We start from the raw sequence: 26,701 nt of genomic DNA on the forward strand, positions 1-26,701 counted from the left end.
TTAATTTCATGCAATAATGTATTTTCATGGTAAACTTGAATTTTGTCAGTCATATTCAAGGAAGAATTTGTAACTGTGTGGATGGATCAGCGAATAGTAGTTCATAGATCTTAAAGGTCATGGTTCATGGAGATTTGGAGAGGTTTTTTTCAAAGAGTTTTGAGTGACTTCCATAAGTTTTCAAGGATTATTTGTCTTTAAGAAATTAACCTTCTTCATGTGCTCTTTTAACTAACATTGTTGTGTATTATTTGAGCCACCAAATTTTATCCCATTTTATTTATTTCTTCATTTTTTGGAGGACAATACACAAATAATGAACATTTTTAATTAAAAGAGTGATACATTTTATTTAGTTTCAATATACTGTTTTCCCTCAGGTAAATTCATGGGGTCTGGGGCAAAATTCAAGGATTGTTACAACAATTTCATTAAGTTTTCAATGACAAAACCAGTATTTTAAAAATGCATGCAGTTTTCAAGGCAACACCTCATATTCAAAGATTTTTCAAGGTTGTACAAATCCAGTAGGTTTTTTGCTGATTTTCATTGATTAAGCTGTAGTTTATAATGGACTGTATATTTTTATGTCTACTAATTTATATTGGATTTGTTGGAGGTACATTTTCTGACTGCTATTTTTAAACAAGATATTTGCAGAAAATGTGGTTTGTTAAGTTTTTAATGGAGTTAAGATTAGTGAACCATTTCTGTGTTCCAAGATCTGACACTGTTTTAGTTCTTGTTACTATACAAAATGGGTCATAAATGCAAACATTTTTGTTCTCAGTTCTCTTACATTATTCCATATGTGTGTGTGTGTGTGTGATTTGGATTTTTAATATAGCTTTAACAACTTTTTAACAACTTTTCAGTCATATTGCTATGATGTCTGCAGTGTGGCAGCTTAAAGTGATGTCTAGCACTGGGGCATCATGCCGCAGACATGTAGCATAACGTCCCACCCATTTGCATTATCCTGACACCAGGCCAACCAGTCCTAACACTAACCTCTTAATGCTGAGTGCCTAGTGAGGCAGCTGTTAGTACCATTTCATAAGTCTTTGGTATGACTTAGCTGGGGCTTGAACCTGTGACCTCCCGCATCTGGAGCAGACACGCTAACCACTAGTTAACTGGAGCAGTCACATTAATTCAATATGATGCTCTCTTAATCATCAGATCTTCTCATTTCAACATGCTGCATTTCTTCACACACCGTAGTCCAAATTGTAAACAAGTCACCATCTATTAGACTATGCAGATTTGCCCAATATAACCCCTTTTCATGAAGTATGTTGATTTCCTTATATGATACTGGTTCAGATCTATTTCAACAGTTGCCAATGCCTTTACTTTTTATCTTATCTTTAGCATTTTGGACCACCCTTGTTAGTGAAAATGTATCATCATCAGAATTGATTATATAGTGGCCATACATTTTGTCTTTTAAATTTTCTGTTCATGCCAGACCTGCCAAGTCTGACCAGTTTTCAGTAAAGTGAAAACAAAATATTAATAATTACTACTGTAAAGCTGGAAAATGTAATTAAAAGTTTGACGCATAGACGATAAACATTATGTTCAACTGAAAAGTTTGTAAAGAACACGCAGACTTTATTTACCACTAGTACAGTTGCACAAACTCTAGTTACAAACCCTATGGAGCTCAATGGCTTGTTGCTGTCTCTCAGCTTGACATATTTCTTGGAAATTCTTTTCCATTTCACATAAATATGGCAATCATATCTCCCGCCACGAGACATACTCAAATTGGCACGTGATGTCCAATAAACGTAATTGTGTCCTTTCCAGCGTTTATTCACAAGAATCTGAATACTCATTTTTATCTTCTGTGTTGATTATTAACACTTTTCCAGAAGCTTATTTTCCCTTTTGTGTTAAAACATGCATCACTTTCTGGACGCCATTTTAAAAAAATCTATGATCAACAGTTTGATCACGCAGACGCTTCGCATGAACAAATAGGTGCAGTTTAAAGTGTCTTGGGTGCTGTTGTAAAGTTAGTCTGGTTACCTGACTATTTTCACTAATTATAAGATGAAACCCACATCCAAATAAAACATGCATGAACCAATTATCCAGAGTTTTTAGCAACAATCATTTTTCCGTAGTTTTTGCTAGTATGCCCTAAGTCTGTATTTTAAGGGTAATTTTCGTAAGACTTATTACGGTAAAATGGTAAGAGTTGGCAGGTCTGTCATGCTGATGATGACTGATCATATGGTAGTAAATGCCTAACTGATAGAAATAAACTTGCAAACCAAGTATAAGATCATCAAGAGAATTTCATGGACATGTGGGGTCTCATCTTTTCTTCTGTGAAACTATGGAACCTAGTTGACTTCCCTAAAAGCATTTTAGCAATACTTTGATTTTTCCGGTCATGAATGACTGAAACGGCATCATCAACTTGCATTCTCTTAAAATGATTTGACAGATTAGATGGTTAGTTATTTTTCATCACTGTTTACTACCTTTGTTGAACTTTACCTCTCCAACTCTACAGTTACATCCATTAGATTTTTATCATAGATAATTCATCACCATGAAGTTCCAAAACATGAAAGAGTGATTTAAGATTTCATATCATTGTTAGATATACCAACATTAATGACATTAGATTCATGCTCAACAGAAAAATGTTCATTCAAATCATTTTCGTCCCTTCTAAAAGAATATCAAAATGTTGGACAAAATTTGGAAATTCACTACCTTCATTGACCATTTCTCACATGATCATGGACTGCCTTGTTGCTGACTTTATTGACTCTTTCGGTTTTCAACTAATGCAGATCAATATTTTGCATGACAAATTTTTTAGTCTTCAAAAACATGCCTTAATTTGCCAAAATTTAACTTTTATATATTCACTATCATGCACTAATCATATAACAAAAATCACAGATTTTCCATAATAATGAATTCCCAAAGCATGATCAAACAAATAGTTCTGTTAGTGCTTACACTTCTTTTGGAAGAGACAGGAGGTAACTGTTAGTGATGGCTGACTTGCCAGTTCCTGTAGGCCCCACAAATAGCACTGGCTTCTCATGGGACAGGAATGTTTGAAGGAAGAATCTCTGACGAGCAGTTTCATTGGTCTGGATTGTCAGGTCACTCACCTACAAATAGTTTCTAAACAACTGAAAAAGGTTTTCAAACAGGTTTTATGCATCAAGACAATGCCTTGTAACAGTTATACTTAAAAAGAAGAAACTGTCTACAAAAGATAATACTGAAATAATAGTTTTCAATGGATGTGCTAAATATAGGGAAAATGTGTTTTAACAGAGATGACCTGAGTGTAATCAACAATTACATATCTCACCTCGAAGAAACTTTTTGCACTCTCTAGCAGTGACTGTAAACAATAACTACTAGGCAAAAATAAATTCAGGATAAAGTAATTTCATAAATTAAATGTTGGCCCCCATGAAATAAACAAAGAGACATTAAGCAATCAAAAAGAACATTCTTTGTTATGATACTGATGTAGAGGTATTCTTACAAGAGTACTGTCAATGAAACATTATATGCCCTTCCTGTGTTTACAGTATAATTCCTTCATGCAGGACCTAGTAGAGGATGTATGACTTTGGAGATTATTAACCAAAGGGTCAAAATGCACTAAACCTTTGGTCAATGTATGCATTCTTGAATTAAACTTGATGTGAAGAAACCGTTATTTTCTTATTCAACTTATCAAGCCCATGACCTCTGAACTTAAGACCCAAGAATATATAGGTTTCTTTTATTACCAAATGTGCACGCCATCCACAAAGTTTGGTCATGGCTCTCTCTCTTGCATAAAATGTTATTCTGCAAAAATTTGTTTTCCTTTAGCACAGTGACCTTGACCCTTGACCAACTGACTCAATAATCAATAGGTCTCTTCCATACCATCCATGCAAGTTGTTGTTGTTGTTGTGGGGTTTAACGCCATTTTTCAGCACACGATAGGCTATGCATGGTGGCCAGTATTAATGGTGGAGGAATAACCTGGGAAAACCCCAGGAAGAACCACCGACCCACGGGAAGCTACTGGAAAGCTTTCTCACATACCCATATTGGCCAAATCCTAGACTCAAACCCACACAGACAGAGGTGAGATGGCAGTGATCTGTAACAGAGTGCGCTTTAGACCACTCTGCCACTCAGGGCCCCCATCTATGCAAGCGAAACTATGACCAAGGTGTAAGGTCTAAAACTAAAATTATTATACAAAAATATTTTTTCTTCCTTAAGTCACAACGAACTTAACCTTGATCTCCAAATCAACAGACTTCTTTCTTACAAAACATGTAAGTTATCCACAAACTCTGGTGAAGGTACATGGTTAAGAACATATGTTTATCCAAAAGTCATTTTTCTTCTTTCAACCAGAGTGACCTTGACCTTTGACATATTCATGCCCAAATCCATGGGCTTCAAACTAAACCTAAGTGGCTCTGGTCTGTGATGTTTTTTCTTCGCTGGTATTTTGTGGCACAGAAAATACAAGAAAACTATTTCATGTTAGGGTCACTTGAGTAAATTGCCTTTCCCAAAGCCACACCATAGTAAACAACCTGGGCTGATCATACAGTAGTATTCAAACCCACACTCTGTCAATTGAAAAGGTCAAGCATGCTACTCTAATGTTACTGTGCAGAAACTATTATTGTAACTAATGTATATGCACAAAGCTATTCCTCTTAGCTCCCTCCCCAGGGGGTTGGTGATGTGAAACCCATTCCTGATGGATGACTAGGATCTAGGAAGAAAGAATGGTTGAGATGCAGCGAGGCTGTGCATATCTATAATTTTACATGTGCAGATGCCAACACCTTTTGTAATAAAATTGCTCTCCACTACTTCATCCTGTATATACTCGCTTGTAAGTCGAGTCCAACTATAAACAACTAAGTTAATGATCTGCCATAGTATAATGTGCCAGCAGATCTGGTGTCCATGTTCTTTGTTCTACTGATTACTCCTAACAAACTGCACAGACCCAGATCTTCTGGCACACTATGCAATGCCAGATTTGAGTCTGCATAGTCTGCAGCTTGCAAGTATAGATGGTTATTAAGTAGTTTTCACCAGATGTACTTTTAACATTTTATAAATAGAATCACTTCTTTGAGAATAGCTTTTAAGAGATGTGCTCACACTGAGAACGTAGTCTTCAACAGATTTTCTTGTGTCAGTCTAACAGGGTCATCACCATCAAATTAATCAGGATTAAAGAAAAGAGACTGCACTGACTTATGCATCATTTCATCTATTTCAATATACAAGCAGCAAAGATTAATCAATCAATTAATCAACAAATCAATCAATCAAATCCATCAAATCAATTTATAAAAATTGTGTAAGAAGCTGAACTGCTTCATTCGATCTATCTATCCATCTATCTGCAGAAATACAGATAAAAACATTCCTTAGTGTGCCTCTGATCTATAATGAATCAAATTCCACCTCCTGTCTTCAAAAGTATTTACCTGGTATAATTACAGTCTAGCTGAGGATTATTTATTCCCTTCAAACCATACCAATTTCAAATCAAACATAATTCCTACAGCACACTATTTTAATTTGGAAAAATAAAGTCCTCAGTGGTGAGTGCAATGTTAAAGAAATGCTATTTTTCATAAACAAAGCACCCTAATGTACATCACAATGTCCATGGTTATAACTTACACAGGTAAAAATAAAAGTAGGTACATCTATCTATACCATATACAATGTGCAAGGTACCAACTACTGTAACCAGTTAAATTTAAATAAAGTACAAAACTAGTGACAAATTTCTCTATATCATAAAATGTAATGCAAGTAGAATATAATTTTACAAACAATTACATGCCATACATTCCAAAATAAAGCATTCTGAATTTTAAAAAATGACTTAATTAAATATCATTTAAATGTCATTGCTTAGACTACATTTAAAAGAGCAAATAATTTTGACATTATTATTATTATTATTATTGTTATTGTTAAAATATTCAGACAACAATAAAAAATTTGTTTACCAGAACAATGATGAATACAAATCAAAATAGAAATACATTCTGATGTAGCTATTTTCTGTAGTATTTGGGAGTACACATTTGAAGATGTATGTGGAAATAATGTTGATTTATAGTAATAAAGAAATATGGAAGTGTTTAAAGCATGTCCTGATTTATTCAGTCTTTCTCATGTCAGACATATGTAGAATCAGTAATTGTAATCAATATCTTAATGATAGACATATGTAGAATCAGTAATTGTAATCAATACCTTAATGACAGACATATGTAGAATCAGTAATTGTAATCAATACCTTAATGACATACATATGTAGAATCAGTAATTGTAATACCTTAATGGCTGACATATGTAGAATCAGTAATTGTAATCAATGCCTTAATGACAGACATATGTAGAATCAGTAATTGTAATCAATACCTTAATGACAGACATATGTAGAATCAGTAATTGTAATCAATACCTTAATGACAGACATATGTAGAATCAGTAATTGTAATCAATACCTTAATGACAGACATATGTAGAATCAGTAATTGTAATCAATACCTTAATGACATACATATGTAGAATCAGTAATTGTAATACCTTAATGGCTGACATATGTAGAATCAGTAATTGTAATCAATGCCTTAATGACAGACATATGTAGAATCAGTAATTGTAATCAATACCTTAATGACAGACATATGTAGAATCAGTAATTGTAATCAATACCTTAATGACATACATATGTAGAATCAGTAATTGTAATACCTTAATGGCTGACATATGTAGAATCAGTAATTGTAATCAATGCCTTAATGACAGACATATGTAGAATCAGTAATTGTAATCAATACCTTAATGGCTGACATATGTAGAATCAGTAATTGTAATCAATACCTTAATGGCTGACATATGTAGAATCAGTAATTGTAATCAATACCTTAATGTCAGACATATGTAGAAATCAGTAATTGTAATCAATACCTTAATGGCTGACATATGTAGAATCAGTAATTGTAATCAATACCTTAATGTCAGACATATGTAGAATCAGTAATTGTAATCAATACCTTAATGACAGACATATGTAGAATCAGTAATTGTAATCAATACCTTAATGACAGACATATGTAGAATCAGTAATTGTAATCAATACCTTAATGACAGACATATGTAGAATCAGTAATTGTAATCAATACCTTAATGACAGACATATGTAGAATCAGTAATTGTAATCAATACCTTAATGACAGACATATGTAGAATCAGTAATTGTAATCAATACTTTAATGGCTGACATATGTAGACTCAGTAATTGTAATAAATACCTTAATGGCTGACATATTTAGAATCAGTAATTGTAATCAATACCTTAATGGCTGACATATGTAGAATCAGTAATTGTAATCAATACCTTAATGGCTGACATATGTAGAATCAGTAATTGTAATCAATACCTTAATGACAGACATATGTAGAATCAGTAATTGTAATCAATACCTTAATGACAGACATATGTAGAATCAGTAATTGTAATAAATACCTTAATGGCTGATGTATGTAGAATCAGTAATTGTAATAAATACCTTAATGGCTGACATATGTAGAATCAGTAATTGTAATCAATACCTTAATGACAGACATATGTAGAATCAGTAATTGTAATCAATACCTTAATGACAGACATATGTAGAATCAGTAATTGTAATCAATACCTTAATGGCTGACATATGTAGAATCAGTAATTGTAATCAATACCTTAATGGCTGACATATGTAGAATCAGTAATTGTAATCAATACCTTAATGGCTGACATATGTAGAAATCAGTAATTGTAATCAATACCTTAATGGCTGACATATGTAGAATCAGTAATTGTAATCAATACCTTAATGTCAGACATATGTAGAATCAGTAATTGTAATCAATACCTTAATGACAGACATATGTAGAATCAGTAATTGTAATCAATACCTTAATGACAGACATATGTAGAATCAGTAATTGTAATCAATACCTTAATGACAGACATATGTAGAATCAGTAATTGTAATCAATACCTTAATGACAGACATATGTAGACTCAGTAATTGTAATCAATACCTTAATGGCTGACATATGTAGAATCAGTAATTGTAATCAATACCTTAATGGCTGACATATGTAGAATCAGTAATTGTAATCAATACCTTAATGTCAGACATATGTAGAATCAGTAATTGTAATCAATACCTTAATGGCTGACATATGTAGAATCAGTAATTGTAATCAATACCTTAATGTCAGACATATGTAGAATCAGTAATTGTAATCAATACCTTAATGGCTGACATATGTAGAATCAGTAATTGTAATCAATACCTTAATGTCAGACATATGTAGAATCAGTAATTGTAATCAATACCTTAATGACAGACATATGTAGAATCAGTAATTGTAATCAATACCTTAATGACAGACATATGTAGAATCAGTAATTGTAATCAATACCTTAATGGCAGACATATGTAGAATCAGTAATTGTAATCAATACCTTAATGGCTGACATATGTAGAATCAGTAATTGTAATCAATACCTTAATGTCAGGCATATGTAGAATCAGTAATTGTAATCAATACCTTAATGGCTGACATATGTAGAATCAGTAATTGTAATAAATATCTTAATGGCTGACATATGTAGAATCAGTAATTGTAATCAATACCTTAATGGCTGACATATGTAGAATCAGTAATTGTAATCAATACCTTAATGACAGACATATGTAGAATCAGTAATTGTAATCAATACCTTAATGACAGACATATGTAGAATCAGTAATTGTAATCAATACCTTAATGACAGACATATGTAGAATCAGTAATTGTAATCAATACCTTAATGGCTGACATATGTAGAATCAGTAATTGTAATAAATATCTTAATGGCTGACATATGTAGAATCAGTAATTGTAATCAATACCTTAATGGCTGACATATGTAGAATCAGTAATTGTAATCAATACCTTAATGACAGACATATGTAGAATCAGTAATTGTAATCAATACCTTAATGACAGACATATGTAGAATCAGTAATTGTAATCAATACCTTAATGACAGACATATGTAGACTCAGTAATTGTAATCAATACCTTAATGACAGACATATGTAGACTCAGTAATTGTAATCAATACCTTAATGGCTGACATATGTAGACTCAGTAATTGTAATCAATACCTTAATGACAGACATATGTAGAATCAGTAATTGTAATCAATACCTTAATGACAGACATATGTAGAATCAGTAATTGTAATCAATACCTTAATGGCTGACATATGTAGAATCAGTAATTGTAATCAATACCTTAATGACAGACATATGTAGAATCAGTAATTGTAATCAATACCTTAATGACAGACATATGTAGAATCAGTAATTGTAATCAATACCTTAATGACAGACATATGTAGAATCAGTAATTGTAATCAATACCTTAATGGCTGACATATGTAGAATCAGTAATTGTAATCAATACCTTAATGTCAGGCATATGTAGAATCAGTAATTGTAATCAATACCTTAATGGCTGACATATGTAGAATCAGTAATTGTAATAAATATCTTAATGGCTGACATATGTAGAATCAGTAATTGTAATCAATACCTTAATGGCTGACATATGTAGAATCAGTAATTGTAATAAATATCTTAATGGCTGACATATGTAGAATCAGTAATTGTAATCAATACCTTAATGGCTGACATATGTAGAATCAGTAATTGTAATCAATACCTTAATGACAGACATATGTAGAATCAGTAATTGTAATCAATACCTTAATGACAGACATATGTAGAATCAGTAATTGTAATCAATACCTTAATGACAGACATATGTAGAATCAGTAATTGTAATCAATACCTTAATGGCTGACATATGTAGAATCAGTAATTGTAATAAATACCTTAATGGCTGACATATGTAGAATCAGTAATTGTAATCAATACCTTAATGGCTGACATATGTAGAATCAGTAATTGTAATCAATACCTTAATGACAGACATATGTAGAATCAGTAATTGTAATCAATACCTTAATGACAGACATATGTAGAATCAGTAATTGTAATCAATACCTTAATGACAGACATATGTAGACTCAGTAATTGTAATCAATACCTTAATGACAGACATATGTAGACTCAGTAATTGTAATCAATACCTTAATGGCTGACATATGTAGAATCAGTAATTGTAATCAATACCTTAATGGCTGACATATGTAGAATCAGTATTTGTAATCACTACCTTAATGACAGACATATGTAGAATCAGTAATTGTAATCAATACCTTAATGACAGACATACGTAGAATCAGTAATTGTAATCAATACCTTAATGGCTGACATACGTAGAATCAGTAATTGTAATCAATACCTTAATGTCAGACATATGTAGAATCAGTAATTGTAATCAATACCTTAATGGCTGACATATGTAGAATCAGTAATTGTAATCAATACCTTAATGGCTGACATATGTAGAATCAGTAATTGTAATCAATACCTTAATGACAGACATATGTAGAATCAGTGATTGTAATCAATACCTTAATGACAGACATATGTAGAATCAGTGATTGTAATCAATACCTTAATGGCTGACATATGTAGAATCAGTAATTGTAATCAATACCTTAATGGCTGACATATGTAGAATCAGTAATTGTAATCAATACCTTAATGGCTGACACATGGAGAAGTAAATATGGAAGAACTATCCACTGGAAATATCTACATACACCTACTTATCCAATTATGAAGTATATCATGACATTATGAACCATGGTTTGCACATGCACTTGTTCAGTGGACAGATTTTAAAAGAAAAATAAATAAATACTGCATGGAAGGCATTTCTGAGCTCTTCAACAATAGATAGTGGCATGAATTTCTTGGAAAACATTTCTTGAATGTGACCCTGGAAATGGGCGGAGGAAGCATTCTAATGAGGATTAATTGCACCAACCTGATTGGTGCACTAAAAAAAAAGACACCTAATCTGGTACTTTGATTCCAATCATATTCAACCAGTATTGTATTAATGTGAAGTTCATTACAGTGAAGTTTAATTCAACCATAAATATTTTAAGTTTTAACCTTTCCTTAAATAAATCTTTGAATGCATTTCACTGTTTATAACTATTCTCTCACTCTCCAATATTTATTAAGATCTTTAAAAATGTATAAATTCTGAAGTGAAATGCATTTTTGTTTTCTTCATCACTACAATTTAAGTATAGTTTTTGAAATCTGTAATACAAGATTCATTGGCAAAGTGAAATGTGACATGGACCTGGTCAACAGATTCTACACCAAGTCACTCATTCTTGCAGTTTAGTGTCAAGCTAGGTGGGAACAACCTGTCCGGGAAACAAGTGAGCTAACTGGAAACAATGCTCCTTCAGAGGTATTTTTGAGAGCTAACTGGAAACAATGCTCATTTCAGAGGTATTTTAGAGAGCTAACTGGAAACAATGCTCATTTAAGAGGTGTTTTATAAAGCTAACTGGAAACATTGCTCCTTCAGAGGTGTTTTAGCAAGCTAACTGGAAACAATGCTCATTTTATAGGTATTTTAGTGAGCAAACTGGAAACAATGCTCCTAGAAACACTGCTCATTTCAGTTGTATTTTAGAGAGCTAACTGGAAACAATGTTCCTTTCAGAGATAATTTAGAGATCTAACTGGAAACAATGCTCATTTCAGATATGTTTTACCTTGTATTTACTGTACTAAATTTATATTATCAGTGTAACTCAAAGATGTGAGAATGTCAAATTTGAACATTAGTGGGTACAGGATCAAAGCAATGTGTTTGCTGGATGGTGGAAAAAACAGATGTGTTGTCACATTAAAAATGAAAGTCACCTTATATGCTAGTGTGGCACACACAGTCTGTGATCTTCATCTATTTATCTGTGAATTAAACCTATCTCTGATAATAAAAGGTAATCTTTGAGGAGAGATACACATCATATCCCTTTATATTAGGGTCAGGACTCATTCAATATATTAAAAACTTATCTGTAATGGCAGGAAAAATTTTAATTCAAGTATTGCTCACAATAACCACATTAGGCTTTTTCTCACTCCCTACTCATCACTGGCCTCGCACATAAGCTGTCTTTTGATCTCAGCACGTTGAGCAACTGATTATTCCATATACTTTTTATGAGTGGAAAGCTGTTTCTGAGTCAGATTATAGTTTGCTTAACAAAAAGTCCTTCCTCTGTTTCAGTCATTTCTAAGCTGTCAGTTAATAGCAACAGTAGTGTTTCATCATGGCATACAAAACAAACTCAGATCAGTGAATTTTTTATGAGTCAGTGGTGATTTAACTTATAGGATTGATTAAAGTCAGCTGGATACAGTAATCTTGCGTGGAATGTAAGTTTGGGAGTGAACAACATATACATGTATTTTATAATTTTGTTGAACAGTGCACTAAATATGTTCATAATGTAATAATAATAATAATAATAATAATAATGATAATAATAATACACGTAATACTACTGCTACTACCACTACTACTGCTAATAATATTAATGATAATGGTATTCGGTGGATGGTATTTGTTTCAGCATAGTGATGTTATCCATGTATAAAAAAGGTTAGTGTGACCTTTTCCTATGGGTGGCTGGCTAAGACAAATTTGACTAATAGAAGCTTCCTGATAAGGTCACTAGCAAACAATGTTCTGCCCATTTTATCTGGCTGATGGGCAACCAGGCAGTTTCTCCTATATGTCATCACCAAAACTGACCATTTTGAACAAGGCACACTGAAGCAAAATCAACTAATAAATAAAAATATAGACACTGACATAAATCCTGATTTGTATTCTATTTATGTTTGCATTTTTTTAACAGTATCTTGAGATTCAGTTTATTTTAACTTCCAAACACCATATAAACTCGATGGTAAGTCTGTCAGCATACCACAAATATGGCTGCTGTTGATGTTGTTTTGGAAACTATCATTTTCCAGAGTATTATATGAAAATCAAAAACGTTCATTTTAACGAAGTGGACATTATGAAATTTAGCTACATGATGTGAAACAAAAAAGGGCATTTGTTATATATAACTGAAAATATAAACATGCATTTCAAGATTTTTCTGATGCAAGAATTCTGAACAAAAATCAAGTTTGGCTGTTGGTGATGAATGATGGAAAGATAGGCTCCTAAAGTTAACAGTATTACATTCTTTGTTGGGAAATGGATTTTCTAAAATATTCCTGGATCTACCAACACCCCCAAAAAAGAATTATTCTGAAACTTCTAGAAAGGCACAAGTCAGCATCCTACCTTGGCATCTGTAGGAAGTATAAATAATGATTTATCCAAGGTGTCCATCCAGTCAATCCAGGATCCACTGCCCTTCTTTTCAAAAGAGAAGTCATAGATTGTACCTCTTTCTGGAATGGTGATACGCTGCAAAATACCACCACAAAGGTTACAAGATATAATGTATAATTTTTAAAATTTCTAACTGCTGTGGGTCTAATATTGTGGTCAGAGATTGGGTTTAAAGTTTCTGAGGTGTTATGCATATCTATGTTTTGTGTGTTAATTTTTCTGAATATATTGTAATGGTCATTTAGTAAATAACATTAAATAGCTAATTTTGTTCATGTTTGTGGGTTTGTACTTTAAGATAAGGTCACTTGTTTGGTAAACATGTTTTTGTGGCCTTTTGACCCTGGAAGGTGTAGAAGAAATCTTGTTGATGAATTTGAAGGGATTTGAGTTCTGGTCATTGGTTTCCCCCCTAGTAAATTCTAACTCAGCTAATTTCTGATTGGTTGGCTGCTAAAGACCTAATCTTGTTAGCAAGTTGGAATGATCAAAAAATGAACATCTGACCCACAGCCTGGTTCTGAAATTGTGTCTTCATTTTTTATATGAGATGTTTGCCTGAGAATTAATTATTCCTATCATAAACATTAGTCTTAGTAGAATCAGCTTTTGTTGTGTTTAGTTATAATTTGAGAGGATTTATTTATTTATTTCAATTATTCATCTCAGTTACAAGGTCTCATAAACTTTAGGAATAATTCATTATTACTGTGAATTCATTTTAAGACATTTTGGATTATAACACTGTGATACATCAAGACTGATAGCAAATGAAACTATTCTATTGACACATCAGCACAATAGAGAGAACTTCAAAAGGAATGCCACTGGAATTTATTTGGAATACTCAAAACTTTTGGACTTGTGATAAAACATTTGGGACTATTGAGGACTTCATTCTTAATACTGTTGTTTTTACTTTGTATTCTGAGAAATAAATAATTTATTGAAGTTTACAAAACTTTTTTTGGTTTTCTCTTTATTCTGTTACTTAGTTTAAGGCCATAGAATCATAAGAGGACACAAGCAAAGCCTGTATTTCAAAACTAAGCTAGTCATTAAGTTACGAACAGCTTTCAAGTGACTGATGCTGGAGTTATTCAAGTTGTTATGGTTGTATTAAGATTATACTTTGCTCCATGATTATGATATATGGCAATGGCAGATCTGGGTTTATGCTGTTTGATGTACATTTTATACAGATCAATGCATTTGCTGACTTTATTTTGTTACCTTGATACTCTTTGGTTTCGGGTGGTCAGGATCAGTCCCACTAAGGACATTCCTGAAGAACTGGTCAAACTTCTTGCGGCTGTCTCCAGCAAGGGTGGCTCCAACTGACCAGATCAGGGAGAAGATAAATAAACCCTGTAGCCACATGGTGACCTAGAAAACAATATGACATAGTTGTAGAGATGTTGCCAGAATTTTCACTAAAGAAAGGATCTCCCTCATTCTCCAAAAAGTGATGGGAAGTAGACAAAGGGAGGAGGAAACGGTCATAGTTCAATATTTATCTAACATTTAAATAACTCTCTTTCTTCCTGCTTAATTTGGTTAGGGCTCTAATAAAATCAAAATCCTCAAAAGATGTCACCTCTAGTTATACAAACAATAATCTGTTGATTGTTTTTTAACTTAATCTGTTCCTTACTTGTGAATAAACATTGTTCTGCCTTGAGAACCCCCTTACACAGTCTGCTGTATGAGGGAGAATACATATAGCTAACTTAACCAGCTTAAAAGGAAGTGTCCATAACCGGAATGAAAAGTAGTAAATTAAAATCTAATAACACAGCAACCTGCACTTACACCATATTTTGACTGTCTGTTTCATATTAATAATTATCTGAAACTATTTTCATTATAAAAATTGTTTTGAATCAGTTTTTTCATCAGCACAGCCTTATTTAATAATCTGTTGAAACTGAGATTCACATACCTGTTGATTAGACAAGCCCTCCTTGGTAGAATCTTCAGCCACATCTGACTTCTCCTTCTGTTCCATGCTCTGGAAGATTTCATCCATCAGGCACAGGTACAGCTTCATTAGCGACTGTACCAGATGCATCTCTGATGTATTCAGGAATGTCTTGCAGTTCTTACGGATAAAGTACAGACTTGGGTCAATCAACCATTCAAACAGATCATTGACCAGTTCCAGTTCTTCACTGGACAGTCCTTTTGGTAAGTCATGTTGCATGAATGATGTCTTCATAGGCCGCCAGCCCATCTGATGGGGTTCCAGGTAGATCATACCACAGCGACTAACAGTAGCAGGTGATGCCTGCTCCAAATCGGCTGGTTCAAATATCAGATTCATCTTATTGCTCATCTGGATGATCTCACCACTCATTAAACACAGCTGAAAATTAAGAAAACAGAGACCATTAACACATAAAAGTATTATGTAATGTTAAAAATACTCTCAAGAAGTCATCCATCTTAGGAAATTACACAGTTACTTTTTTGATCTCACAAAAAACACCAGAGAAAAGAGCCTCTTTTCACTATGTCTCTTCAAGTTATTATTTTAGTCAATACTGGATCTGTATGGGAAGAAAATATATTGTATAGGTCCTATCTCTTCAATACTAATTTTCTAAATTAAACATGCTTGTAAAACCCATCCTCAAAGAGAACGGTAGTTATCACCTTTTTATTGTCATCCAGTACTGTGTTCATGTTTTCAATCCAAACTGCATCTACTGGCCCATCAAACAGGATCCATTTTCTATCCTCATTAGGGTTGCTGGCATATTCTCTGAATGTGTTAGCAAGAACACCTATGAAAGAAATATTACTGATGAATCTTTTTTATATAATTTTAGGAAAAACTCAAGCAAAATGGTCAGCTATCATTAAATGAAAGAGGCATGAAAGAGGCATTATGTATATGTGTACTGGATTTAATGACAGCATGAAAAAATTTCTGTTTCAAATATGTAACGATAACAAACTGCAAGGAGAGGCCCATGTGGGAATTTCTTGACATTTGTTAGATTAACAATATTATTTTCCTGTTTAAAAAGATCTCCTGAAGGAAGACAGCTTTGGGGTCAGGTTATCTAAGTAGAATACTTATTTCATCAATATTTGCCTTTAAACCACTGCAAATGGATTGTATTATGGTGTTACTCATATTTATGCAAGCAGTGTAAATATAGGACTTCTGGATGTAAGAGGAAAATTAGCTGCCCAGAAAGGAAAATCAGTTGCCCAGATAGAAAAATTAGTTGCCAAGAAAGCTACTTGCAATAAGAGTAACTGAGAAACTATTTATTGAGAAAAAAGGATTAATATTTTCAGAATACTCTGAAACTGCAGCCATTTAAACTGATATGTCCCCTGTAAGCATGCATATAAAACAAACCAGTTCATTTCTATATGGGCACAAACTCTAAAATTAATTTTAAACATTATAAAACAGTCAGAAGCAGAAAAACTTATATCCTCCAAAATTGGTTTTGTAGTTATTGCAATTCCCATAGTACTGATTAAATATCAATTCAAGCACATAACTGTGACTGATAATTTCTAGGTGGCAATTTGTATACTGAAGGTTTCTTACCTACCCAACAAAAGCTTGGGAGATGATGAATTGACCAAGCAAACAAATTTTAATGTATTTGCAAACAGAAGCTATGCGTGTATTGAACTGCTCACCATCAGTCCATTCGTGAGAGACAGGGTCAAAGCAACCATACAGCTGACCCATGGTGATGGCTTTTGGGTTGATGATGCGGTACTGGGTCTTAAACTCTGGATAGAGATTGGCAATACATAAATCTCCAAGACCTGCAGCTAAGATTTGGTAGGACTGGGTTTTCCCACCAAGAGGTTCACCTACTATCATGAGACCATGGCGCACCAAGATCATCTCATAAACCTACAAGAAGAAATATAACAATTTAGTCATTTCTATTTAAGCTAGGCTTCTTTCTCAGAAAGCTCTACCATTTTCCATGTGGCCCCTCCTATAAATTCTTTTCAAATGCGGTGGTCAGTTAATCATAAGCAAAAGACTATTCAAAAGAAAACTTGCCGCAATGTGCCAAATTAGAGAATGGGTTTATTATCAACTGGACTTATTCTTCAAAACTGGATTAGCACTGAAAATTCTGCTGCCTCAACTCTTAACATTCATACAACTGGGACAAACACATTAAACAATTAGTTGTAATCTTGGGAAATATACTTCATAATATCAAACAATAAACTATGTGAATCATAAATAATTTAAAAATAACAACTCAGACTTCAATTTGAGCCATGGCCGATTAAAACTGAAAAGATTTCAGTCAAAACCTTTGAGCATTTTATCAGACTAATTTAACTTAACAGTACTCAAGAAAGAAATGGACCTATAGATTATCTGGACTGCTATAGAGTCCCTAAGGCCTTAATTTTGTATTTATATTCAATCAATGACCAAAACCATCTGTGAATATACAAATGTATCTCAAGAAACTTCCATACTGTCCTCATTTTACTGACCATTGGGGGGGGGAGCACATATGCCTTTCCAAAATTCATTTGATGAACATAAATTTTAGATGACTGGACCTGGCTCTAACTGGTTTCTGCTAAATTATTGACACTCATTAAGGTGTATAAACTGTAATAGAGTAGCCCCCTCATGACAAAGCAACTCAATATACCAACACTCCTTTTATTACAAGGGTATAGTACTGGATAGCTTAATATTAATAAACTGAGTGTAGAATATACAGGGTTAAACAGACCAACAGCACAATTCTGTCTATCGTGTCAATACAAATTTTAGTTTTAAAAAGGAAAAGGAAAATTTCCAGCAAAATAAATTTGAAAATAAACCCTTCCAAATAAACATAAAGTCCTTGAGGATAAAATGCAAGGAACTTAAGGTGTCATAAAAATAAAAAGGTCTAAAACTGCTACAATCTTCTGGAAGGTATACCCTTCAAAACAAAAGTAAATATTTTCTCTTGTATAAAATATACCAAAGTATTTTTTTAAATATATAAAAGAAAACAAAAAGCTTAGAAGAGTAAAGTCCTTAAAATAAAGGATCAATCTCTTGTTACATAATCTGTAGTCATTAAGAAACTCAAAAGATCTTTTTCCAGCAGAACAATAAAAGTGGCAAAACATTTTATAGCTGCAAATTAATTTGTCTCACTTTATGTTTACTTTTCACAAATGAGAGCCAATTTCAAAGTTATTTATATGTGATGAAATACAATATGTGTTTTTAATCACTATTATAGCAAAGCCTTGATAGAAAATACCTCAGTATATGGCACCAATGCTCATAATAAGAGTCATTTTTTTTAACTCTGATAGACAGTGTTATAAAGAGGGAAAATTGTACCTGAATAGTAATAGATTGGAATAATTAGGTTCTGCTCTGTTTATTTTTGTATTTGACATAATCCCCAAAAACAAATTTGGTATGGAGATTAAAAAAACTCTGAGCATGAATTTTTAAAACTGAGTTTTCCCAATCAGCCAATCTGAAAGAAATTTTCAAAAGTAACATCAATTATGATTGGTGAAAATAAAATCTCAAAATCTAGAGCTCAAACCGAAGAGTTTTAAGATTTCTGGGCTAAATCCACTACTGGACATCCCAAAGAAAATGATGACTTTTACTGACATCACACTGGAGTAAGGTAACAACTAAGGCAAGCCAAGAAAAAACACTCTCAGTAATAACTTTCCCAAAAAAAAGAACTCAAGAACTTTTCAATCAATAAAGTAAAACACCTTATATACTTGCTTATAAGTCAAGTCCAACTGCAAACAAAACATATCCTGATCAGCCATCACCTAATGTGGTGGCAGATTATTTTCTATGTTGTTTGTTCCACTCATTACTCCCAACAAACTGCACAGACCCAAATCAGCCAGAGCATTTGGATTTGACTGACAAGCAAGTATATGTGGTAGTGTTATACCCTAGAGCCCTGATTTCCATTTATGCTTTTGTTTCAATAAAACAGTTTAATTAATCTTCAATCGATTAACAGGACTGAGCTATATCATTAATTTCTGGTGTCCAACCCCCAAAACCCTTAAGTGCACAAGGATGTAGAACAGGCCCAATGTGCCCTCCCATGTTTCTTAAAAGTGGACTAATATATGCAATTGTCTATCCCTGGGATGTGTCCCATGATCTTGTTCCAGCTGAAAAGGTCTTTGAATTAACAAAATGACTCTTTATTTTGTGATTGTTACCTTCTTTTACCATTATATGTCTTCTATGCATTTTCTGGATACCTGTACTCAGCACAATATAGCCATGATTGTGCTGATGTGCCATTAAACCCTATACATATTTCCAGATGATAGAATAAATTTAACATCTGATATACAAATCAGTAACTTGGCATTCAAAGTGAAATATCCGGTAACTGAGTCCCTTCCAAGTAGTAGACATGTATGATACTGCATTCAAATTAAAAATTGTGTGATTTTACAAGATTGCACAATCTTTGCATCAATTATTACAACAAAAATTACATTTAAAACTTGACTCATTAAATTCATGAAAATACATGCTCCCATACACTGAATAATGTACAGTACTTGGATAATCTTGTCCAGGAACCATGGGACAGGCTGCAGGTGTTTCTTGGCAATATTGTCTTTCATGGCTTCCATGAAGACTCCGTAATCTGGCTTGGGACATGCGACTCCAGGGAACAGATCAGAGATGATACCCTCAAAGAGTGGCACATCCTGAAAATTAGCAAATATACAAAATGTCAACTAATGCTTAGCAGATGTTTCTGAACTCACAAATCCTTCAGGTGTATTAATTTATGCATTGATTTTGACTGTACGTTCATTTTGGTTGTTTTGAACAGTATTTTCTCTAGATATTTCTATTATTTGCACACTGTTCTCACTAGTTAATCAATCCCTGAATACCTCCTTTTTCCCCATTCTAAAGATGAAAGTAATTATTTGAACTAAATCAAACACCAATATTGAGAGACAATAATTTGTACTAAAGAATAATCATTATTTCTCAATATAATTTCTATACTTGAACGGTCATTGCCAAGTTTCATGCATTCACAACTTTGCTTCTGACCCCCAATTTGTGTCAGTACTTAAATTTACTCAACTATTATGCCCATATACTTCATACCCGCTTCCTATGGTGCATGTATGGAGTATTGGCTGATGTTTGTTATCATAGCAATCCTAAGAATCAGACTTATCGAGTTTTGGTTATCAGTGTCCCTACATACCTCATATCAGCCCCTTGTGGCTCCAGATACAGGTGTCGGACACTCTGCACAACCCTACAAACTCCCCATAGTCTCTCTTCCTGAGGTACTCCTACTGAAAAAATTCCGAGCTTGGCTGGTGCAGTGTGCTGAGTCAGGATTTGATCCAATTATGCCAAAGATTATTTATATTTACAATAAAGTTTATTTTGAACCTATGTATTGTGTGTTATTTAAATAATGAATAGTTTTAAAGAGTTTTCTTGGGAGGGGGATCAAATAATGATACAAACTCTAATTACCACTGGTCTTTGTACATAAAACATCAATAAGTAAAAATATTCACACAAATCTTTTTCTCTAAAACATAACACATAAGCATTTTGTCAATATATCTTTAATTGTGAGTTCCAAGTCATAGGATACAAGTATAACTGTATTGTACATTGGTACCACAAGAGAAGTACTCCCCATTTTCATGAAAGAAAGTTATTAAATGTGGCTTTGTTCAACAATAATCTTTTTGAGATTTCCTGATGGTTCTCACCTGTCTGCAGTCTGCTAACAGGCAGACCATCCAGAAACAGAAGAACGAAACATTGCTAAGCCATTTCTGTAACTGTCAGGAAAAAAAAATGGTTATCATAGAAAAGAGCAAGAAGCATACAAGTGTAACAATGACTGACTGTGGCTGGATAGAGAAATGTCTTAAGAAATTAACCTGGGCTATTAACTAGTATCTAAACTGTATACATGTAATATATTACCTGAGCTAAGAATTTGGGGAGGTTGACATCCATTATGGCTTTCAATAGTAACACTGGTTCTTCCTCCTGCTGGAATTTCAACTTCAGATTCCCTGCAGCTGTCAGCACTGACTTCACAGCCCGCATACCATAGTCATAGTGATGCTGTGAGGACAACTGTTCTGAGCACAGACGATATGTGGCTACAATCTTACCTGATAAGCTAAAATACAAATTATTACAACATTTAGTCAATAACACCATACAATAAAAATTATAAGGAATGAAAAATTGACTAACATAAGAAAAAGTGGATAAATAAGAATTGTTCTATGTGGAGCTTAAAATATGTGTCAACCATGGGAAAACAATATGTACTTATTTAAATTATCATTCTCAATACAGTTCTCAGTTCAGAAAGAGAAGTCAAACAAAACTGAGAATAAATTCTTTAACAAGAGGCCCGATGGTATTGAGGTTGCTCACCTGTCATCTGCTTAACAGTCAAATGCAAGAGCAATTGGCCAAGAAGTCTGGGTCAGAAGGATGCTTTCTGCTTAGATTTCTTACAATGCTGTTGATTTTAAATGATATCAAATAAAAATGTTTCAAAGGTTCTCTGTTTTTTATGATTTTATCCATATTTGATGCTCATAAGCATTGTTTGCCAACTATCAAAAGGCTTCATGCCTGGTTGCTTTCTGTCAAAGTTGGTCAAATTCAGTAAAGCATCTTTTTTCAGTAAAAGTTGTATAAATGTTTTTCTACTTTGTAGTATAAGTGGTCATATTTCACGGCAGATCTGACCCATTTGTACAAACTTTAAAGCCATTCATGCCAGGATGCTTTCTGTCAGTTTGTTCAAAATTATTTTGGGTATGCTTTGTGAAAGAGTCATTTAAAGATTTTTAAAAAATATTTTTAGTTAAAAGATGGCAATATTTAAAGGCAAATCTGCATCATTGGTACAAATCTGAAAACCCTTTACCCTTTTTGTCAGAATGTTTTCTTTCAAATTTGGTCAAATTCTGTCTAGCAGTTTCTGAGAAGAAATCCTTTGAAATTTTTTAAAATTTTATTAATAGTGGTCATAAATGATGACAAATGTGCAATATCTGTACAAACCTGAAAGGTCTTTATTCCATGATGCTTTCTCTCAAATTTAACCAAATTCTGCTGAGTGGTTTTTAAGAAGTCACTAAATGACTTTAAAAAAAATAAAATGACTATATTTGATTGCAGGAAAATGATGACTAATGGGCTGTAGAGGCATTCACTCCCATCTGCTGGGGTGTTCTAGTCACCCCTGGTCCCTGAATGGTTTCGTTATCTTTGTAACTCACCTGACAATTGGAATATCTATCACATGACCAAAATTGCAGCTCTACCGGCAGCTAGGGTTATATAACCCTCACCAACAAGACACAGTGATAAGTTGATCAAATGAATCAAACTATGATGAGTTACAAAGATAACAAAACCAGTCAGGGACCAGGGGTGTTCCCCACAGATAGGAGGAAATGCCTCCATATGCCATCAGTCATCATCTTACTAAAATAACTATTCAAATGCAGGTGAATGAGACCCTCAACAGGAATCCAATCATGTAGATCCCACCACATCCACTGAGAGTGGATCAGTACTTCTATCCAGCATTTCCATGAATAAAGTCACTGATCATGACCAAAAAGAGAAAACTGGAAAAGCCGGTTACAGAACACCAAGAAGACAAGCATTTCTTGCTACCAATCCATTGGATCTCTCTATAAACAGAAGCCAGGAAACTACTTTCCAAATTTGTTGTTGTGGGGTTTTTCAGCACACGATAGGCTATGCATGGCGGCCAGTATTAATGGAGGAGGAAGAACCCGGGAAAACCCCAGGAAGAACCACCGACCCACGAGAAGCTACTGGCAAGCTTTCTCACATATCCACATTGGCTGAATCCTAGACTCGAACCCACGCAGACAGAGGTGAGATGGCAGTGATCCATAATGGAGAGTGCTTTAGACCACTCGGCCACTCAGGGCCCCTTCCAAATTTGTAAAATCACAAAAAGTGATTATCTTTAAGATAGTGGCCAAAGAGAAAAAATTAGCTCAAGAACTAGAAATTAACATGTGCCCGAGATTTACAAATTGCACCAAATTTGTCAGCTCGTGGAACAATATCCTTTTTGAGCCCTCAGAGAAACCAACCAACTTACTTTTACCCATAGATGGATAAAATATTTGCAAACAAAATACTGGACTGAGAGATTGTTAATTGCAGTTGCTGCATGAAAATGAATAAATCCAAAATATTTAGGAGTACATCTGCTAACCTCAAATATAAATCAAAGTGAAGAGGACCTTGTACCATGGAAAATATTATCTACTTACTCAGTTACAAACAATTCATAGATAAAGCTAGAAGGGAATTCCAGGTGAGAATAGGAGAAAACTTTAGAGATATCCAGAAGCAAAAGGATTCCCCAGTGTCTAAACACTTAAACCTATTTGACCACAGCATAAACTGTGTTCATTATCAGATACTAAAAATCATAAAATCTGACCCAGAGCTCTCTAGTAGCACCATTTATCAGAAAGATAGAGAACTTTATTGGATTTACCAAATACATACTCTACAGCTGGTAGAGTTCAGCATCTCTGTTTAAATGGAGTCCAGGCATTTTTAACTATATTTATTTGCAGAATTTAACTATATTTATTTGCAGACTGGCTTCATTGGTACAAAACCAAAAGCTCTTATGCCAGAATGCTTTCTCTGAAATTTGATCAAATTCTTTAATGCAATCTTTGATGAGAAGTCATTTAAAGGTTCTTCTGTTTTTAGTAATGGTAGCCACATCTTAAGGCAGACTGGCATCATTTGTAAACAAAAGACCCAAGTGGCCTTGGTATTGTTCACCTGGCAAACATTACACGATAGCTAGCCATTTCATTAAGTAGGCTTATGTAGTAGTGTGAAAACACGTTATGTAGACTACCTCCCAAATTTGACATAATGTTGAATTTACCTATTTTACTACATCCTCATATAAAATTCCTTCGAAAGATGATAACTTAAGTCATCCAAGGTGCTGATGATAATAAAACCAACAGATTAAAAATATGGCTTCAAGAGTGGTAAGAAAACTAGTCAGTCAGATGCAAGATCACCTAATTAAAATTACCAATCTCACTCTTCACTCAAATACTCTAAGATTCTGATTTTAAAAAACCCATATACATATAACAAGTATGATCAAAATCTGATCACAAATATGGCTTCTAGAGTGGTAACAAGCACAGCACATGACAAATAATGCACAGTGAATGCAGGGCCATACCAGCAGCTCCCATGGTTTTATGGCCAGGTGAACTAAAAATGTATAACCCTCTATGCCAGGATGCTTTCTGTCAAATTCTGATACGCAGTCTTTTCAAAGTTGTTATTTAAAAGTGTTTCTATTTTATTATTAGTGACGATATCTTACTGAGGATCGGCATCACTTGTTCAAAATTAAAAGTCATTTATGTAAGGATGCATTCCTGTATAATTCAGTAAAATTATATTGAGCAGTTTTTGAAAAATGATTTAAAGTTTATGTTTATGCCATGATGTCTAATTTGGTCAAAGTTTGATCATTGATTTTTGAGTAGTTGCTGTTTTAAAATTTTTAAAAATTTTATTAATAGCATCCATATTAGATGAAAGATCAGCCTCCAGGGAACAAATCTGCAAGGCCCTAATGCCAGAATGATCTCTGTAAATTCATATGCAAATTGGTCAAGTGCTTTTTTTATAAGAAGTTGTAAACAGCCACTGTGAATGGACAATGCACAGAACACAATGAACAATGGACAATCCACAACAGATAAAGGACTGTAAAATGAGTTTGGCTTTATGACCAGTTGATTTAAAACAAGAAGATTTTGAAATAAATTTTTTTATGCAAAGGAAAGTCTACAGATACTAAGCCCAAAGACTGATAACTTTATAATAAATAATTGCTTTTCTTGTAAACTGGAAAAATTAAAAGTTTCCTTTGAGTAACATAAAAACAATAAAACATTTTTGAGTAGATAAAGTAACATATCCTTTGGCACTTACTGTATACAATAAAATAATTTCTTGATGATCCATATCCAAAACAGTGACATTTCTCATCAGTTTCAGTCAATCACAAGTCATAATTTTCTAATATTGCAAGTTCTGTATACTTAACAATGGAACTGACTGAAAGCTAACAAAGTAATAAGCAGAAAATGGCTACCATATACACCAAGATGTAAACAAATTTAGAGCCAGATCTGTTCTGGCATAATGCTCTATTCACTGGTTGGAAGAACAGTACTGACCAAAATGTATTCATATTTCAGCACATTATGTGATGATAGATTTCAGTCTACATTGTTTGTAATGAGTACAGTATATTCTCATGAAGAAAAAAATACAGATGTTGTTACCTTCTGGCATCCACGAACCCCATGGAGTATAAGCTGATCTCTCCAATCATACCATAGTCTGGCACCATCATGGCCACAGTTCTGAACAGCACCTGCAAATGACACAAACGATATAAAACACCTGTGAAATATCATGACATTACTAAAGACATATGTGCAACATTACACTATCATGATCATGTAAGTGCAATATTTAAAGCAACTTTTTACTGTTGACACACCATAGAACATCAGTGTGTTGTGTTATGAAGAAAATCTTGCCTCCGTCCTCATCTCAAATGAAATATGTCAAACTGGTTAAATAATTTAAATCTTTTGCAAGAAAATGCTCAAACACTTTTTTAAATTATTCAGAAAGTTTCATAAATTTTTCTTCAAAACAATGCTCAATATATATAATTATCTTTGCATGTGAACATCAGTTGTGGCACCTACTTTGAGGTAGTAGGTTTGAGTTTTGGAGAGAGGTTGAAAAACATTGTGACCTCTTTTGATGAAAAAAAATATTTTTACTCTGATCTAATGACTTGTCTGTTCATATGTTCCATATTATCTGGTGAAACAAAAATCACTTGTCCTAAAAAAGGAACAAATCAACTATTATGGCTGAGCAGTAACTGGTTTCCCTCCAAGCAGTTAAAAGGTAAATATTTTACCTTCAAGTTGTCTGGCAGCTCCTGCCTGCCGGCATAACCTGGATTCATGGTGATGAAGAGAGTGCAGGTCGGGTTCAAGGCTAACTCAGTACCCTCAAAGATGAAGCGTTTAAGGCCAGCAGCCACAGCTCGTTGTATGCTGGCAATCTGCTGGGCCACCACAGACAGCACTTCCAACTCAATACGAT

At 33.6% G+C, this 26,701-nt stretch overlaps 1 protein-coding gene across 1 annotated transcript in view; it reads right to left on the reverse strand.

Moving 5' to 3' along the window:
• LOC149803762 (dynein axonemal heavy chain 3-like) overlaps positions 1-26,701 on the reverse strand; it is a 311,163-nt gene that overhangs the window by 112,168 nt on the left and 172,294 nt on the right. The window contains exons 37-46 of the mRNA XM_089953988.1: positions 26,514-26,696; positions 25,858-25,949; positions 21,428-21,629; positions 20,011-20,163; positions 17,107-17,329; positions 16,096-16,226; positions 15,383-15,805; positions 14,674-14,826; positions 13,390-13,515; positions 2,989-3,146 (exon numbers count right to left, since the gene is read on the reverse strand). Of these exons, the coding sequence (XP_089810114.1) occupies positions 2,989-3,146; positions 13,390-13,515; positions 14,674-14,826; positions 15,383-15,805; positions 16,096-16,226; positions 17,107-17,329; positions 20,011-20,163; positions 21,428-21,629; positions 25,858-25,949; positions 26,514-26,696 (1,844 nt within the window). The remainder of the gene's footprint in view (positions 1-2,988; positions 3,147-13,389; positions 13,516-14,673; positions 14,827-15,382; positions 15,806-16,095; positions 16,227-17,106; positions 17,330-20,010; positions 20,164-21,427; positions 21,630-25,857; positions 25,950-26,513; positions 26,697-26,701) is intronic.

The sequence above is a fragment of the Sinohyriopsis cumingii genome, chromosome 3, assembly GCF_028554795.1.
Source record: "Sinohyriopsis cumingii isolate HCF-2022 chromosome 3, ASM2855479v2, whole genome shotgun sequence".
NCBI classification, from domain to species: Eukaryota; Metazoa; Mollusca; class Bivalvia; order Unionida; family Unionidae; genus Sinohyriopsis; species Sinohyriopsis cumingii.